General features: G+C 41.0%; 1 protein-coding gene across 1 annotated transcript; it reads right to left on the bottom strand.

Moving 5' to 3' along the window:
• Positions 1-1859: 1859 nt before the first annotated feature.
• Positions 1860-16321, bottom strand: PLA2G12A (phospholipase A2 group XIIA). The gene is made up of 4 exons (XM_019962317.2): positions 15925-16321; positions 9005-9081; positions 7682-7847; positions 1860-5125 (listed from the first exon to the last, which is right to left on the bottom strand). Exons 1-4 carry the CDS (start codon positions 16118-16120, stop codon positions 5007-5009), a joined length of 558 nt encoding a protein of 185 aa, XP_019817876.1. The 5' UTR covers positions 16121-16321; the 3' UTR covers positions 1860-5006.
• Positions 16322-16617: the final 296 nt, after the last annotated feature.

The following is a 16617-nucleotide window of genomic DNA, read 5'->3' as shown; positions in this document are numbered from 1 at the left end:
GACCACCAGAGCTTCCTGTTCTTCAGCCTACTTTTCATGGTCTCCTCTACTTGAGCCCTAAAAATACTCCTTATATAGAAGTGGAACTCCAATTGGCTAACCTTCCATTTACCTGAAAGGAACAGATGAAAGCAATTAAATTTTCCCCCCAGATGTTTGTTATCTCAGAATACTGTATTGCCTTTAGAGCATATGGGGTGATATATTTTAAAGATTTATTTACCTTAGGAAATGTAAGTATAAAGTATTAGGATAGCCATTTCAAAATTGTAAGTGCTAAATTTTAGCCTTTTAAAGCAATAGCTATCCCCTCACCCTAACCCCATGAAAAAGGGTGTCTGTGATTGGGAAATAGGCTGCCAAGGTTCTAATCCTTGCTCCATCAGTTTATTGTCTGTGAGGCTTTGGACAATTAAGGCAGTTTAACCACTCGCAGCTTCACATTCTTCTCTTTAAAATGGGGACCAAATTAATTCAATAGTTAAGACAGAAACTGCCAAACTCCTAGAATAGTACCCAGCCCACAATAAGCTTTTGGTCGGTGTTATTTTTAGCTGCTGAAGATTATCTAGACAGTTCTCAAACTATGGCCTCCGAACCAGCAGTGTCCACATCATCTGGGAACATACTAGAAATGCAAACTCTTGGGACCTGTGTAGACATTATGGATGAGAAACTGCAGGTGGGGTCCAGGAGTTTATTTTAACAAGCCCTCCAGTGACTCTGCAGCATGCTCTCATTTGAGACACAGACGGATTAGAATTCTACCGAGCAATCTGGTCCTTCTCAAAGAATGAAAAAAAAGAACTCATAGCATATCCATATTATTAAAATAATTAAGATATACTAAAGACCAAAAGTTACCTGACAGGATGGCTTGATTCTTGCCATTATAATAGTCACTTTTATGGAATTTACTGAAACTGAAGCTCTTAGTCAACTGTTACCTATCCAAGGAATGAAATATATGGGCTAAAGTTAAATTCAGAGAGAATTCTAAAACTTAAAACGTGGGCTTTCTTTTTTCAGTGTTTATCCCCACTAAACCTTGTTTTTTCCTATACCGAATTTTTATAATTCTGATTCCAACATTTGAGAGCCAACAAAGACAAGCATTTGTTAAGCAGTCAGCAAGGAGACTGAAGGGTGTTTCGGAAACCAAATTAAGCCTGAGACCAAACCAAGCATAACATCACTGCAGCCTGAATGCAAAGATGACACTGTTGGTCTAGTTTCAGGTATTTTGATTGGTAACTCTTCATTTAGTTCTGTTTCATATACTGGTTGAACCAACACTCTGAGGAAAAACAGCAAACTGAGGGGGCTGTTTCAAGCATCAGAGCCAGGTGTTCTGCAAGGCTTGGATGCACTGCAGGTAGTGTCTGTGAACTGTGGCCAATGCAACGTTATCTGTGTGGAAGGGTCCTTACCTAATCGGTCTCATTCTACTCCCTAAAGTTAATAAAGCCAGTCTACAAAAGAGAGTTGTTTTTACAGAAAGACTCCATTATCTTCACTTTGGTAGATGTTATTCCTGTTTTGTACATAAAATAATGATCATTTTGACCTGACAATCTTGTGCTTCTATCCATACTGACAGAAATAGCACATTTTTACTTTAGGGAGAAGTAGTTATAAGCTAACAAAACCACCTTTTAATTAGTCCTACTAGTCTAGACTATTCTGGGGGGTCACTGAAGAAAGCCTGCTCAAGAAGATGGGTTTAATTTGCTTTTGCCCTCGTCTTTTAATTGTCTTCATTGCAACTTCTTTGTACCTCGGTTTCTCCAACTATGAAATGAGTACAGCCATATCTGTCCCTGGAAGAGGTGAGTCAAAAGACTTTAAAAAGACAGGCATTGTTTGAAGGCAATATAGTTTTATTATTTTAAAATATCAATATATGTCATGCAAAGACCTGCTAAAAGCTAGGTTTTTGGCATGTGATTTTGTTTTTTCATTAATGTGTTCTGTAGATAAGGAAAATACCATCCTTAAAACTTAAATATATGCCCTGTTGTACAGAATTCAAGTGAAGACAGCTTAATATATATACACATAAGTAATTACAGATATGTACATTGGTTAGTATACATATATTTCCTAGCTCTGTTTGGTGGGAGGGTCTCGAAGCAGTGACACCCCAGTAGAAACAAGCTATCCACTGTCCAGATCTTGGTTTCTACATGCCACTGGAAACCATTCTTCAAAGTAACCTTTGAAAAGATGCTGATTCTAGGGCTGGGGCGGGGAATATAGAAGATGAGCCTGAAGCAACTTTCCTACTTTCTGGCTAGAAAGTATGGAGATGCTCAAAAGTTAAAAGGAGGGTGCAGGTCAAACACATACAGAGTCAACCTGACCTAATTCCCAACAGCCAAGCTGAAAGGATTTGTATCTATTACCCAGAATACAAAAGAAATAAGCATGAATCCATACTAATACAAATAATTGAATAATAAGTGGGTGAGGGGGAGATTAACAAGAATTTCAAGTAGTATATCTAGATATAATCCCCTATCAAAATGTGGAATGTAATCTTGCCCATCCCCCACCTACCACAGCCAGGACTTGGTGACTGGTTTCCAAAGAACAGAAGCATAGGAAGGGAAAAATAGTAACTTCAGAGTGGAGAAAACTAACAACTACTACCTTAACCAAATGTCTAGAGTTAACCTAACGAGCTGGTAACAATCAACTACCAGTATGATTTGATGAGAAGAACTGGTCAACTCTTGGTTTTCTTCCTAAAAATCTATAACCCTAGTCCAAACACAAGGAAAGACTAACCCAAATTGAGGGACATTCTACAGGACACCCGACTGGTACTTCTCAAAACTGTCAAGGAAAACAAGGAAAGACAGAGGAACCATCACAGACTAGAGGCTAATTAGACATGATGACTAACCGCAGTGTGGTATCCTAGAGTGGATCCTGGAAAAGAAAAATGCCATTAGTGGAAAAACTAGTGCAAGTCAAATAAAGTCTGCTGCTGCTACGTCACTTCAGTCGTGTCCGACTCTGCGCGACCCCATAGACGGCAGCCCATCGGGCTCCCTGTCCCTGGGATTCTCCAGGCAAGAACACTGGAGTGGGTTGCCATTTCCGTCTCCAATGCAGAAAAGTGAAAAGTGAAAGTGAAGTCACTCAGTCGTGTCCAACCCTCAGCGACCTCATGGACTGCAGCCTTCCAGGCTCCTCCATCCATGGGATTTTCCAGGCAAGAGTACTGGAGTGGGATGCCATTGCCTTCTTCAAATAAAGTCTAGAGTTGCATTAATAGAACCAACCAATGTTGGCGCCTTAGTTAACATCAGGGATAAAGTATATATGAGAAGCCTCTATACTATCTTTGCAACTTTTTGGTAAACCTAAAATTATTCCTAGACAAGTTTTTAAAAATCTGAACATAAAAGCTGCTTCTACTGATATCTGTACATTTATGATAATGAATTAAATATTTTACAAAGACATTCTGACTTTGTCCTCTTGAGAAAGCCAAGGTTGCCAAGAAAATCCATGGATCTATTTTAAGTTTAAAGCTACCCGGTCAAATATTGCTGACTGGAGTCTAGTTTGCTTACTTAGCCCTGAGGCACACACTTGCTTTGTTTAACAGAGGACATCTGTTAGCAGAAGAGCGCCATCATCTCAGTTGGGGGAGTATCAAGTTCTTAGCAATGACATATATTCCAAGTTAGGAAATGTGGTCTTTTTCCAAAACATATTTTAGTTCTTCTCAATGATTTAAAAAGATTTAGTGATTTAAAAAGAACCATTTCCCCTGGTATTGTCTTTCTCTGACTTTCCAAGCGGTTTATCTTAATAACTTTGGCCATAGGTTACCCAGAAGACATACACAGCTTGCGCTAGGGAAAGTCAACAGCCAGTGGTAAGCAAAGAATGGTAGAGAGACACAGCTGAAGTTCCCAAGGGGCTGAAGAGATTTTCAGAGGCAGCTAAAGTTCTGGGATTTGCTCTTAAATATGCATTAATAATTTTCAGCACAAATTGAGCTCTATAAAAGACAGTTTTTTGTATCTTGTTTTCCATCTCTTTTGATTCCAAAGTTAAAGACTTAAAAAAAAAAACCCAACAATATCAAGAACAATTTTGTTAAGGCCAGTATTAGTAAAAGGTTTACAGTATTTTAAAAAATATCCCCAAATCTATTATGAAAAGCAAGTACTAAGGAGTAAATACCAAAGCATAATAGATTATATTGCTCTGATGTGTATTAAACAACTCGTCATTTTGTCTTACTGAATCCATCTTTTCTCCAATAGGCAAATTATAGCAAAATACGGCATTTGTCATGAGTGGTTCATAAAATGGGAATGGCTACGCTTCTGAATTTTGTTCATGTCATCTTGTAGGCACATTATATTAATACCTAGATATACTAGTTTTGCTTCCTAAGAGGTCCCAGCAGATGGTTCCAATTTTACAAGAGAAACAGACATGCCCTTGTGCTTGTGACTAGTCCCATCATTCATGGAAATGTGGCTTATTCATTATGTTTCAGTGGGCTATGGAAAAACTGTATAGTATGTGTTAATTAAAAGAGCAAAAATAAAAGTCAGATCCTTCTGGGCATATATGTATATTTTAAATTTTACAGAAAACAAACATACTTCTAAGTGAAGACTTCACCTATTGCCAAATAAGATGATGTTGAACATACCTTATCATGAATTTCACGTTTGACCTTATTTTTTGGTAAATACAGTTGTGAAAACTGAGTCATACTCTTTCTTTAAAAAATGCCCCCCTTACCACGCGCCGCGTTCTGTGACCGGTCACGGCAATGCGGCACACTAAGGCAGCAATGTCTGGGAAGATAACCTGCATTTGTCTCTGTAGCTTGAAGCTTTAATGTCAGAGTAAGGTCTTAAAATAATCCTGTCACAAAAATAAGGCAACTTCAGGCTGTAAAGACATTAGCTCTTTGTCAAGGGTTATGTTCTTCTGTCCTCATGTGCTGTCACCACTTGTCAGCATCTTCTTCAAAGATCGGTTTTTTCTTCGTAGCGACACCTACATGCGGCTCGTTGGCTGTCCAAGTACGGCTTACAGCCTAAGTGTATGACGCTGTCAAACAAGAGCTCCACGGTGGTTTCACAGGCTGCAAAGTAAGAAAGTGCCATCACTGCTGGGCAACTGCAAAGCATCACTCACTCGTCACATATATTACACGTTTCAGCCCAGTGTCAGGCACGGCCTTGGTGGGCGCTTAAATCCATTTTAGGTGAACATCTTCCCAAGCGCTCGCAAACTAGTCACATAAACGTACATACAAAGACTTTTCATTTCAGCCTCTTCACCTGTATGTTTTCTTTGCATGCAACTATTCAACCCAACTTTTTGTACCAGATAATGAGTCTCTCTCAGTAGCACTGATAAGCTCATCTCTGTTAGTTTCCCTGGTATCTGAAAAATACCATTAACAGAGAAGCCTGATGACACTCTTCAGTTTGCTCTTTAAGGAGTGACTTATAGGTGCAGAAAAAAGTGAAGGTTAAAAATGGAGAAACCTCAAAACATTTAATTATAAGCCAATAGCTTTTAATGGTCACACATTTAAGAGGCTTAAAGTAAATGGACCTCAGTCTCTCTCTTTGACCAATATCCAAATGTGGCTAGGGAGGGGAGACACAGGAATCGAAGGTGTTTTTCCTCTGGTGGGAATTCTTAATTTTTTGAAAGACTGTAAGAAAAGACAATAGATTTAACTTTTCTTATTCTAAGAAACCTAGAACACCCAGGTAAGATGATCTATTTTTTAACATTTTAAAAAAAATTTTCTTGGCTGCACTGAGTCTTCATTTTTGTTCACCGGCTTTCTCGAGTCTCAGGGAGTGGGGGCTACGCTTTGTGGTGGTGCATGGCCTTTGCTCACTGCAGTGACTTCTCTTGTAGCCCAGAATGGGCTCTAGGGCAAACAGGTTTCAGCAGTTGTGGCTCACGGGCTCTAGAACACAGGCTCTAGCTGTGGCACGTGGGCTTCATTGCTCCATGGCATGTGGGATCTTCCCAGACCAGGGACCGAACCTGTGTCTCCTGGATTGGCAGGCGGATTCTTATCCACTGCACCACCAGGGAAGTCCAAGATTATCTTAATATACTTACAGAGACGTGGCACAGAGTGATTTTTAGTTATTCAAATACTTCTAGTTTCCAACATTCAGGTTAAGAAAGAAACTTTTCATTACAAATTCTTGGCATTTTCAAAGTTTCCAAAAGACTGCGCCATTAAGGAATACAACTAACTGCAGAAGTGTAAAGGTTATGATTATTAAATAGGAAATTACAAGGAAATCGGTTTCATCATTTAACATTAGTATATCCTTTGGTCAGAAAGCAGAAATGACATGTATCTGTGCTTCAGCTGGACAACTAGTTTACCTTAGCCAAAAGCATTTAAAGGGATCCAGAGAGAGTGAATTCAAGCTTCACTTGGAACAGAGATTTCCTCCTTATTACTTTCAAGTTATTACTAATAATAGGATTTCAAAATCCAAGACACCTGTGAGACTTGGGGAATACTGGAGTAGACAGATGTATGTAACTTGGGACAAGTTACTTCTTTCTGAACCTCAGTTTCCTTCCTTTAGAAAGGGGCATAATGCCAACTAGTACTTTGGGTTTCTGTGAACATCAATGAAAACATGTCTCAAGTATCTAGCACAGTATCTTATGGAAAGTGCTTAAAAATGGCAATTTCCTTTCCTGCCTCTTATTGCCCTTCCTCTTGTTATTTCAGTGTATGGTATTTTCTTTGGCTTGTCAGTAGGGGAAAAAAAAATCTTGTTAACTACTGGTATTTGTACAGCAATGTGTATTTCTACAAATAGCTCATTTTACCCTTATGACAACTCTACAAGATGGGTATTATCATTCTCATTCTATAAATGAGGATACTGAAACACCCAGTCATCTTTGCTGACTCTGCAATAACCATCACCATGAATAGGACTCCATGCTGAGCCCCATGAGTCCACTTAGCAAATCACTGAGCCTGGGGGTGGGTTTTGAGAACCTTCCCAACACAGAGACAGAGTTAAGATGCAAATCTTTGGAACTTCCTACTCCAAATCCACTGTGCTATACTGGGAACTTCACTGGATCCAGAGTTTCGAACTTCAGGCTCTGGATAATTAGGACTGTACTACAGGGCACAAGATCTTGGATGAATTCTTCACCGCCTCACACACCCTGCTCCCAAGGTTCCCTACCACTTTTTGCTTCGTGACTGTAAATCATTTTAGATGACAAAATCAACTCGGGAAATTGACAGGACTGTGTCACAACAGATAAGGTAATACAGAGTGAGAGATTTCTGTCAGTAAATCTGATACTGCTGCTGCCGCTAAGTCGCTTCAGTCGTGTCCGACTCTGTGCGACCCCATAGACGGCAGCCCACCAGGCTCCCCTGTCCCTGGGATTCTCCAGGAAAGAACACTGGAGTGGGTTGCCATTTTCTTCTCCAATGCATGAAAGTGAAAAGTGAAAGGGAAGTCGCTCAGTCATGTCCGACTCTTCGTGACCCCATGGACTGCAGCCCACCAGGCTCCTCCGTCCATGGGGTTTTCCAGGCAAGAGTACTGGAGTGGGGTGCTACTGCCTTCTCCGAATCTGATACTAACACATGCTCACCCCCATGGCATGAAATCAGCCTTACCCTGCACGTGCTGAGCCAGCCCCAGTGTTTTCTGCACATCTCTGCAAATCTTGGACAGGCAAGACTGAAACGCCTCATCACAGTCGTTTTTGCTTTTGCCGCAGGTCTCATAGCACCGGTCATGTTGGTTGCAGCACTTTGTCAGGGAAGGGATGCCGATGTTAAGCTGAAAGCGATATTTGGATGGATTATTGTTGATGAAATTCAACCTTTCTCTGAAGTAGTACATTCAAAGAGACTTAGAAATCAAAGACAATACTGTTGTATAGATAATTTTCAAAATTTGTTTCTGCCTCCAAATGTTCTTCAGGTTAAATCTCTCTCCATTACTCTCACTTGCACCCCCCAGGTTACTGCATCCTCTCCCTCGAAACCGTGCCCCAAAGCTCCCTATTTTGCCATCTTAGAGTATCTGCAGTCATCTGCTGATAGCAAACAATTTCCAAGACATAAAACATAATTTTAAAAACAAAAAGATAAAGATAGGAACTTTAGAAGATTTTTTTCAGGGGCTACACAAGTATGACTTTTGGCCATTCCAAAGTAGTTTGTACCTCCTCCCTTAATACAGTGTTAGTGTTACTCAGTCGTATCCTACTCTTTGTGACCCCATGGACTGTAGCCCGTCAGGCTCCACTGTCCATGAGGTTCTCCAGGCAAGAATACTAGAGTGGATAGCCATGCCCTCCTCCAGGGGATCTTCTGACCCAGAGATTGAACCTGGGTCTCCTGCCTTGCAGGCAGATTCTCAATACAATGTCCTTTTTACGAAATGTCACTGATAACGTCTAAGCTCCTACAACTGAATTTTTTTTTTTGGTTTTTATGTTTAATCTTTAAGTGTTCGCCAATTCCCTAAAGATATTATTATTCCTTTTATTTAAAGTAATTTTATATGCAAAACCTTTGTGTCCAGGAATCACTTTCACAAAACATTTTCTTCCCATAACATTGGCTCAGATTCAGCCTCCCTTATAACAAACACACAGCTATCCCACTCAGTCTGGTTTCAACCCAGACAATCCTATGCTTTCCTATACTTTTTCATCCTAAGTAGTGTTACTTCTATACTCCAAACTTTTCAATCATATTTGTGACATAAAGGAAATATCATTTAAATGGTATTAACATCTACAGGATTAGAAAAAACAAAACATGACTTTTACATTATTTAGTTCCATTAGAACTTATTGTGTTTTAGCTATAGAAGATCACTATTATAACAAAGAAAATTATTTCTGAACCTGAGAACACACTGATGGTTTATCAAGTGTTACAAAGACTACCAATCATAAAAACTTACAAATAAAGAATAATATTTACATGAACACCAAACAGTGGGGAGCCACATCCATTCGGTGGGGAGGGTTTATATCCATAACGTGGGAAAGGCTTAGATCCTATAAAATACAAATGTTATAAAAATTAATTCTCAAATATGTTAGAAAATACACAGTTTACAATATGCTGGACTAGCCTTGGAAATATTTACTGTTTGATGCTGACATAAGTGAATATGTGTTAAATTGGATGAGCCTTAAAAATGCTGATTTGTCTACCAAATTATTTTTACTTCTCAAGCAAAATTGTACAAATGTATAGATGTACACATAGATGGCAGTTCATAAAGTGTTCTGACAGTTTATTTGTAATTCTACACCATACACACATATAAATCCTTATTCTGGACTTCTATTCCAGAGCTTACAGGCCAGACTGGGTCCATATGTATGAAACATAAATCCAACCTATTTTCCTGCACGTTCTAATGCTTATATTTTTAGGTTAAAATCTACAGGGCAAGAACTGTATCTTACGAACCTCAGTCACTGCTCCATTGCACACAAACCTCCATAACTACTGTGTGTGTATTAGTCGCTCAGTCGTCTGGGATTCTTTGAGACCCCAGAGACTGTAGTCTGTCAGGCTCCTCTGTCCATGGGATTTCCCAGGCAAGAATACTGGAGTGGGTTGCCATTTCCTCCTCCAGGGGATCTTCCCAACCCAGGGACAGAACTGGCATCTCCTGAATTGCAGGCCTATTCTTTACCATTGAGAAACAACCTGAATGTCTATCAACAGATGAATGGATAAAGATGTGGTACGTAAATACAATGGCATTTTCCACGGCCATAAAAAAGGATGAAATAATGCCATTTGCAGCAACATGGATGGCCCTAGAGACTATCATACTAAGTGAAGTAAGACAGAGAAAGACATATCACTTCTGCTGCTGCTGCTGCTGCTGCTAAGTCGCTTCAGTCGTGTCCGACTCTATACGACCCCATAGACGGCAGCCCACCAGGCTCCCCCGTCCCTGGGATTCTCCAGGCAAGAACACTGGAGTGGGTTGCCATTTCCTTCTCCAATGCATGAAAGTGAAAAGTGAAAGTGAAGTCGCTCAGTTGTATCTGACCCTCAGCGACCCCATGGACTGCAGCCTTCCAGGCTCCTCCATCCATGGGGTTTTCCAGGCAAGAGTACTGGAGTGGGGTGCCATTGTCTTCTCCGATATCACTTATATCTGAAATCTAAAAGAATGGTACAAATCAATCTATTCCAAAACAGAAATACTTACAGACTTAGAAAACACACTTATGGTTACCAAATGGAAAAGGTGTAGGGGGAGGGATACACTAGGTGGTTGGGATTTACATATACATACTACTATATAAAATAATCAACCCACACCTATGGTACAACACAGGGAACTCCACTCAATACTGTGTAATAATCTATATGAGAAAAGAATCTGAAAAAGAATAGATATATGTACCTGTATAACTAAACATGGATGTGAGAGTTGGACCATAAAGAAGGCTGAGCACCGAAGAACTGACACTTTCAAACTGTGGTGCTAGAGAAGACTTGAGAGTCCCTTGGACTGCAAGGAGATCCAGTCAGTTCTAAAGGAAATCAACCCTGAATATTCATTGGAAGGACTGGTGCTGAAGCTGAAGCTCCAATACTTTGGTCACCTGATGCAAAGAGCTGACTCACTGGAAAAGACCCTGACTGACTCAATGCACATGAGTTCGGGGAATCTCAGGGAGACAGTGATGGACAGAGAAGCCTGCAGACTGCAGTTCATGCGGTGGCAAAGAGCCAGACACGACTTAGCAACTGAACAACAATAACTAAATAGCTCTGCTATATACCTGAAACTAACACAACACTGTAAAGCAACTATACGCAAATATAAAATTTTAAAAATTTTAAATAAATAGAGAAGAGTTTAAGAAAAAGAAAAAAAGGTTAATTCGATATGGATACCAAGATTACAACTGTATTAATACTATTTTAAATGTTGTTATAAATGGTATTAGAAGCTGCTGAACATTAAAAGTACTTAGCACTTCTACTGGGTGCCAGTTTTTACTAAGTGCTAGGAATTAAACTGTGTTTCCCCACACCCAAATTTATATGCTGCAGCCCTATCAATGCATTTGGTGATAGGTTCTTTGGGAGGTAATTATGTTTAGATGAGGTCACAAGGGTAGGGGCCTCCTGACGGGATTGGTACCCTTTTAAGAAGAGGCCCAGAGAACTTACTTTCCTGCACTCCCCGCCCCCACCATGCATGAAGGCCGAGGTCTGCAAGCCAGGAAGAGGGCCCTCACCATAGAGAAGGGTTGGCTCAACCTTGATCTCGGACTTTTTAGCCTTCAGAACTGTAAGAAATAATCTCCTGTGGTTTACATCACCCAGTCTGTGGTATTTCATTACATCAACTTGAGTAGACTAATACACAGCGCAAGTAAAAACTCAACAGCAGAAGAAACAACATGAGTCAAACCAAAAATCCATAGTGTGTTGTGGTCACTGTCTCCTAAAATACATAAGCAGAAATTACAAAGTATAATTTCTCAGCATTTGTGTACAGAAAGCTAAAGGGAAAATGGGCTATGAATAAGAGTTTTAAAAACAAACCAAACCCACTTCGCACAACTACACGCAAATACTATTCACTGACCTCATTTTTTAACTCAACAACTGCTCTTATCTTGATGCTTTCCATTTTATCATCTGCATGGGCAGTTGAAATCTAAAGATCCACCTGGACTAAGACAAAGGTAGTTCTTTTCTACATATGTTTCTTAATTTGGTTTAAATATTTTCAACAGACCAATGTCTTTCACCTGAAAGACACTGAAGCAGATGAGAGGCATAAGGGGAAGGCTACTGGGTCTCAGAAAGCTCTTACTACTGCATTTTGCAGGAAGCACAGTACAGAACTCCAACCTGTTTTCTCAAACACTTAAGAATTTAAATTTCTGATTATTAATCTCCAAAAAGCCCTAATGCCACTTTTTCCCCCTAGTATACTCACTCTCCTATTTTCCTCAATCTCCAATACTTCCTGGGGAAATGGCAACCCACTGCAGTATTCTTCCTAGGAAACCCCTATGGACAGAGGAGCCTGGTGGCCTACAGTCCACGGGGTTGAAAAAGAAATCGGACATCACTGACCGACTAAACAACAACAACCAACATTTTCATTCCCACCTTCTCACTCAGCACATCACCTCTATTCCTACTTCACTGAGAAAACCAAGGAATGAGAAGAGAACGTGCACATTACCCCAACCGGCATGTGCGCATGCATCCTACACCTTTGCTGCAATTAACAGAGAAACGCCATCACTGCTCCTGGCCAATCAATTTATGTACTAGAACTCACTCCTCTCATTTACCAAAGGCTGTAACTCCAGTAATTCTCTTTTCTCTTTTCCTCATTAGTGTTTTTACTCTCTACTAGTCATTCTCAAAAGCATACAAATATGCTATTATTTTCCTAATGAATCACAAAACTATCTTTTCCATGATATCCCCCCTTTCAGTTAACATCAACTCCATCCTCACAATTACTCAAGACTAACAACTCTGGAATCCTTTTTTACTCTACTCACACCCTCCTTCTAAGCTATTAGTAAACCTTTTAAGCTCTTCCTTCAAAATATATCCAAAATCCAACCACTTCTCACCACTTTTATTCCTACCAACCGGAACAAAAGGACCACCATTTTTGGTCTGAATTCCTGCACTTGCCACTCTACCTCCATTCTTGCTCCCTGCCCTCCATTTCCCTTGATTCTTTTTATTCTCAGTACAACAGCCAAAGGGATCCTGTTAAGACATCAATCACTGAATGAATTAATGGCTTACTCATAATTAAAAACACTTTACAAGCCAATTTTTATTTTCTATATTTCAAAGGAAATTGGAAATTTTTTTTCCCCTCAATCCTCTCTGCTGTCAAGGAGAAAAAAGTTAAAAAAAAATAGTGGCCATTAAGTTTTCTCCCCTAAGTTACTTTATTTCACTCTCAATAAAGCCTTGTTCCCACCCCAGGGAGGATGGCCAGGGGGAGAAAGTCTTCATACAGCTTCTCCTTCCACAGAGCAAAGATAGATGAATGCAACAAATCTGTGCCCTTTAATTCAACACCTCTTCTGTCATTAAGTTTTTTTGTTTTTTTTTAAAGGCTCCCTTGACTTCTTTATTGCTGCTGCTGCTGCTAAATCGCTTCAGTCCGACTCTGTGCGACCCCATGGACAGCAGCCCACCAGGCTCCTCTGTCCACGGGATTCTCCAGGCAAGAATGCTGCAGTGGGCTGCCATGTCCTTTATTGCTACATCCCTTAATTACCATGCTCCTCCAGTTTTGAGATTTGTCTGTTTCTATTTGGTTCTGATAAGGTCACTCAACACTTCAAAATATAGGAAAGGTTGAAACACTGTTCCAGGGAGACTTCTCAAGTAACAGCAATTAAAGAACAATTTTCATTATGTCAAAATTATTAATTTGGTGATTTGGAACCTATGAGTCCTATATGAGCAGACAGTACTTACTAAGACACAAAAAGATTTTCACTGAAACATACCATTTCCTAAATTCTCAAGTTCATTTGTGTTTTTTATGCTGGAAACTTTGCTCTAAAGGGTAAATTTAGTGAGGCTGTGGAAGAGGTGTAAGTAAAAGGGAAGATTAAAACAATATTTTTAATAAGAATAGTATCCATGGATCCTAGAGATTGTCACACTGAGTGAAGTCAGACAGATAAGGAGAATCAGACACCCCTTATACGTGAAATCTAAAAAGAAATTATACAAATGAACTTATTTACAAAACAGAAATGGATTCATAGACTTAGAGAACAATATATGGTTGCTGAGGGAAAGGGCAGGGTGAAGGAATAGTTAGGGAGTTTGGGATGGTCATATACACATCGCTATGTTTAAAATGTCTAACCAACAAGGTCCTGCTATACAGCCTAGGGAACTCTGCTCAGTGTTATGTGGCAGCCAGGATGGGAGGGGAGTTTGGGGGAGAATGGATACATGTACATGTATGGCTGAGTCCCTTTACTGTCCACCTCAATCTATGGCAACATTGTTAATCAGCTATACTCCAATACACAACAAGTTAAAAGAAAAAGAATAGTATCCGTTTAACTTCAGAGACATTTTAAATGTAAAAAAATAAACTCTAGAACCCTTACTCATAATCAGTTTATGAAGACTGATCCTTCCAACTTTTCCTCTCTCAGTAAATGGCAGCTACATCCTTCCTTTGGCTCAGGCCAAAACCTACAGAGTCATCCTTGCCTGGCCCTTCAATTCTGGTGCTTTATGCTGGTTGTTGCCTCTGCCTGGATTGTCCTTTCCCTAGCTCATCACGGTGTCACCTTCACCATTTCAGACTTCTTCTAAAGTAGTATCTCATTAGTGAGGCCTTCCATGAACCCGTTTAAAAGAGTAAACTAACCGCCTCCCAGCACCACCACCGTTGGCTCCTTGCTGCACTATTCTGGAAGTGCTGGCACACTTCAGACCTCCACACACTGCAGACCTGGCTGATTTTACTTAGTCTTCAGTTTACTGTCTCTCCGAACCAGAATGTAAGCGCCATGGACACGGATTCTGTAGGTTTTATTTCCCATTTTCCCATTTTTCTGTCGGTTTTGTTCACTGCCAAATCTCCAGTTGGTGGAACACCTGCCATAAACCAGGCACTCAAATATTTGTTTAATGAATGGGGATGACTAAGTAAAATGGTGACGTCTGTCTCCAGAAAAGCAACCATTTGATCTTCAAGCTACTCTCTCATTCCTCCTAACAAGCTCTAAAAGGACAAAAACACCTTTCCTGATAGAATACTGGTAGTAGCATTCAGGCATCCATTTAAGAAGGAATATTTAGCAGTTCATAGCTTACAACACATAATTCATTCTTTACCTGCATTAACAGAAAAGCAGAAATTATGACTGCATGTTACATCATGCTTTCACATGACAGTCCCTTTAAATTCACCTATGTTCAGTTTTACCACTAAAGTCACCGAGTTGCCTTTTACTTTGAGCTGCCAAACATGATATTAACTAGGCCCCACACTTGTCCACATATATGGGAAACATGGTCTCCCAATTACTGTTAGCATTCTGAATTTCAAAAAAGAAGCCCAAGTACCTCATCTGAACTATTATAGCATTTAGGCATTCAAAAAAGTCAAGGGCTTCAAAAGAAAGATCTCTGCCTGAAATACCAAGGTATCACCAACAATGACACCAAACAAGTCCTCAGATTCAAACAGAATTCAAGCTTAAAAATATGAAAAAGTAAATCAAAAGAATAATATTAACAGCAACCAACAATGAGAAGGCAGGTCACTGACATCTAAGGAAAGAAAATTCCCGTCAAGTATTGATAGAATCGTTCTAGAAGAGTCAATCGGAACTCTTTCTCAATAATAAAGTACACCAAAGTCTGTACAAAGGTCGCAATTTATTTTCTGTAGCTTTAAAACTTAAACCAATTCTTGAAAAAGTTATCATAAAACAGCATGACTTGAAAATTCTCCGTATGTTTTGCATAGTCAGCTAATTTAAAGGCTCTAAAATCAGTCTGTTTCACTCCATCCCCATGAAGCGTATGTCATTAAGTTCTTAGGCAATCGTCATCATGCAATTGCAAAAAATATATATATATATATATTTCAGATGCAATGAAACAGAATGGAGAGTACTCTCAGGAGACCTCTCACATTCTAAAAGCAATGGTGTGAACTTATCAGCAGGTTGCTCAATCACAAGAACGGCAAGATCCTAGCGGTGCTTACGTTTTTCCAAACCAGGGCCAGAAAGACATCGACAAGATTCGCCGGGCATCTCACACCTCCACGACCCCAGTCCCCCCAACAGCCCCGAAAGCATGGGCCCCGCAGGGCCTGGAGTCCCCCTCACCGTCACTGCACTTATACTGGCAGAGCCCGTCCTCGCCTCCCAGGAGGTCCAAGGCGGCGTTCAGATACATGTCAATCTTGTGAACGCCGTTCCGGATGGTCTTCAGGGTGGCCCTCCAGTCGGTGGTCTGGGCTTGCTCCTGGCACCTCCCACCGGCGGTCAGGAAGAGGACCAGGAGAACTGCGAGCAGGGCCATCCGCGCAGCGCCAGGCCGCGCCCGGTCCACCCGACGGAGACCTCGGGGCGCCCCAGGCAGCGGCGCGGGTCCGGGGCTAGGCAACGGCGGCCGGCTCCATGCCCACGCCCCCCGCCCGGCTGGAAGGCGGAGCTCGCCGCGCGCAATGAGCCCTCCCGCCGGGAGACCTTGCCGCGGCAGAAACGCGGGCGATGCGCACGCGCGGACCCGGGCCGGCCGCTGCGCTGTGCGCCTGCGCGGAGCGTAGTGCGTCAGAGGCACGGGGCAGGTGGGAACGCAGAGTGGCCCAGGGTCCCTGCCCGCTCGCCTGTGTGGTGCTCCCGATTGGCCGGGGAGGCAGTACCACCTGGTGCTCGTTAGTACTACCTTAGGGGTTGGTTGTACTAACTAAATACCGTGCCGGGCCCTATATCCCAGACAGGCTGATTAAGTTCATCCCGGCGTCAGTGGGCATTGTTATATTTTGAAAGCTCTTCAAATTGAAGGGTGTTAGCGAG

This window comes from Bos indicus, chromosome 6 (assembly GCF_029378745.1).
Source record: "Bos indicus isolate NIAB-ARS_2022 breed Sahiwal x Tharparkar chromosome 6, NIAB-ARS_B.indTharparkar_mat_pri_1.0, whole genome shotgun sequence".
Lineage (NCBI taxonomy): Eukaryota > Metazoa > Chordata > Mammalia > Artiodactyla > Bovidae > Bos > Bos indicus.
This window is presented reverse-complemented; position numbering and strand designations above follow the sequence as displayed.

What these genes read in the sequence shown, in the direction of transcription:
- PLA2G12A (XM_019962317.2), bottom strand. Translation starts at nt 16,120, where the DNA reads ATGGCCCTGCTCGCAGTTCTCCTGGTCCTCTTCCTGACCGCCGGTGGG. An exon ending in CCCCACTGTTTGGTGTTCAT is followed by an intron (nt 7,848 to 9,004) that starts GTAAATATTATT and finishes TATCGCTTTCAG; the next exon opens with CTTAACATCGGCATCCCTTC. An exon ending in GCTGGCTCAGCACGTGCAGG is followed by an intron (nt 5,126 to 7,681) that starts GTAAGGCTGATT and finishes CTTACTTTGCAG; the next exon opens with CCTGTGAAACCACCGTGGAG.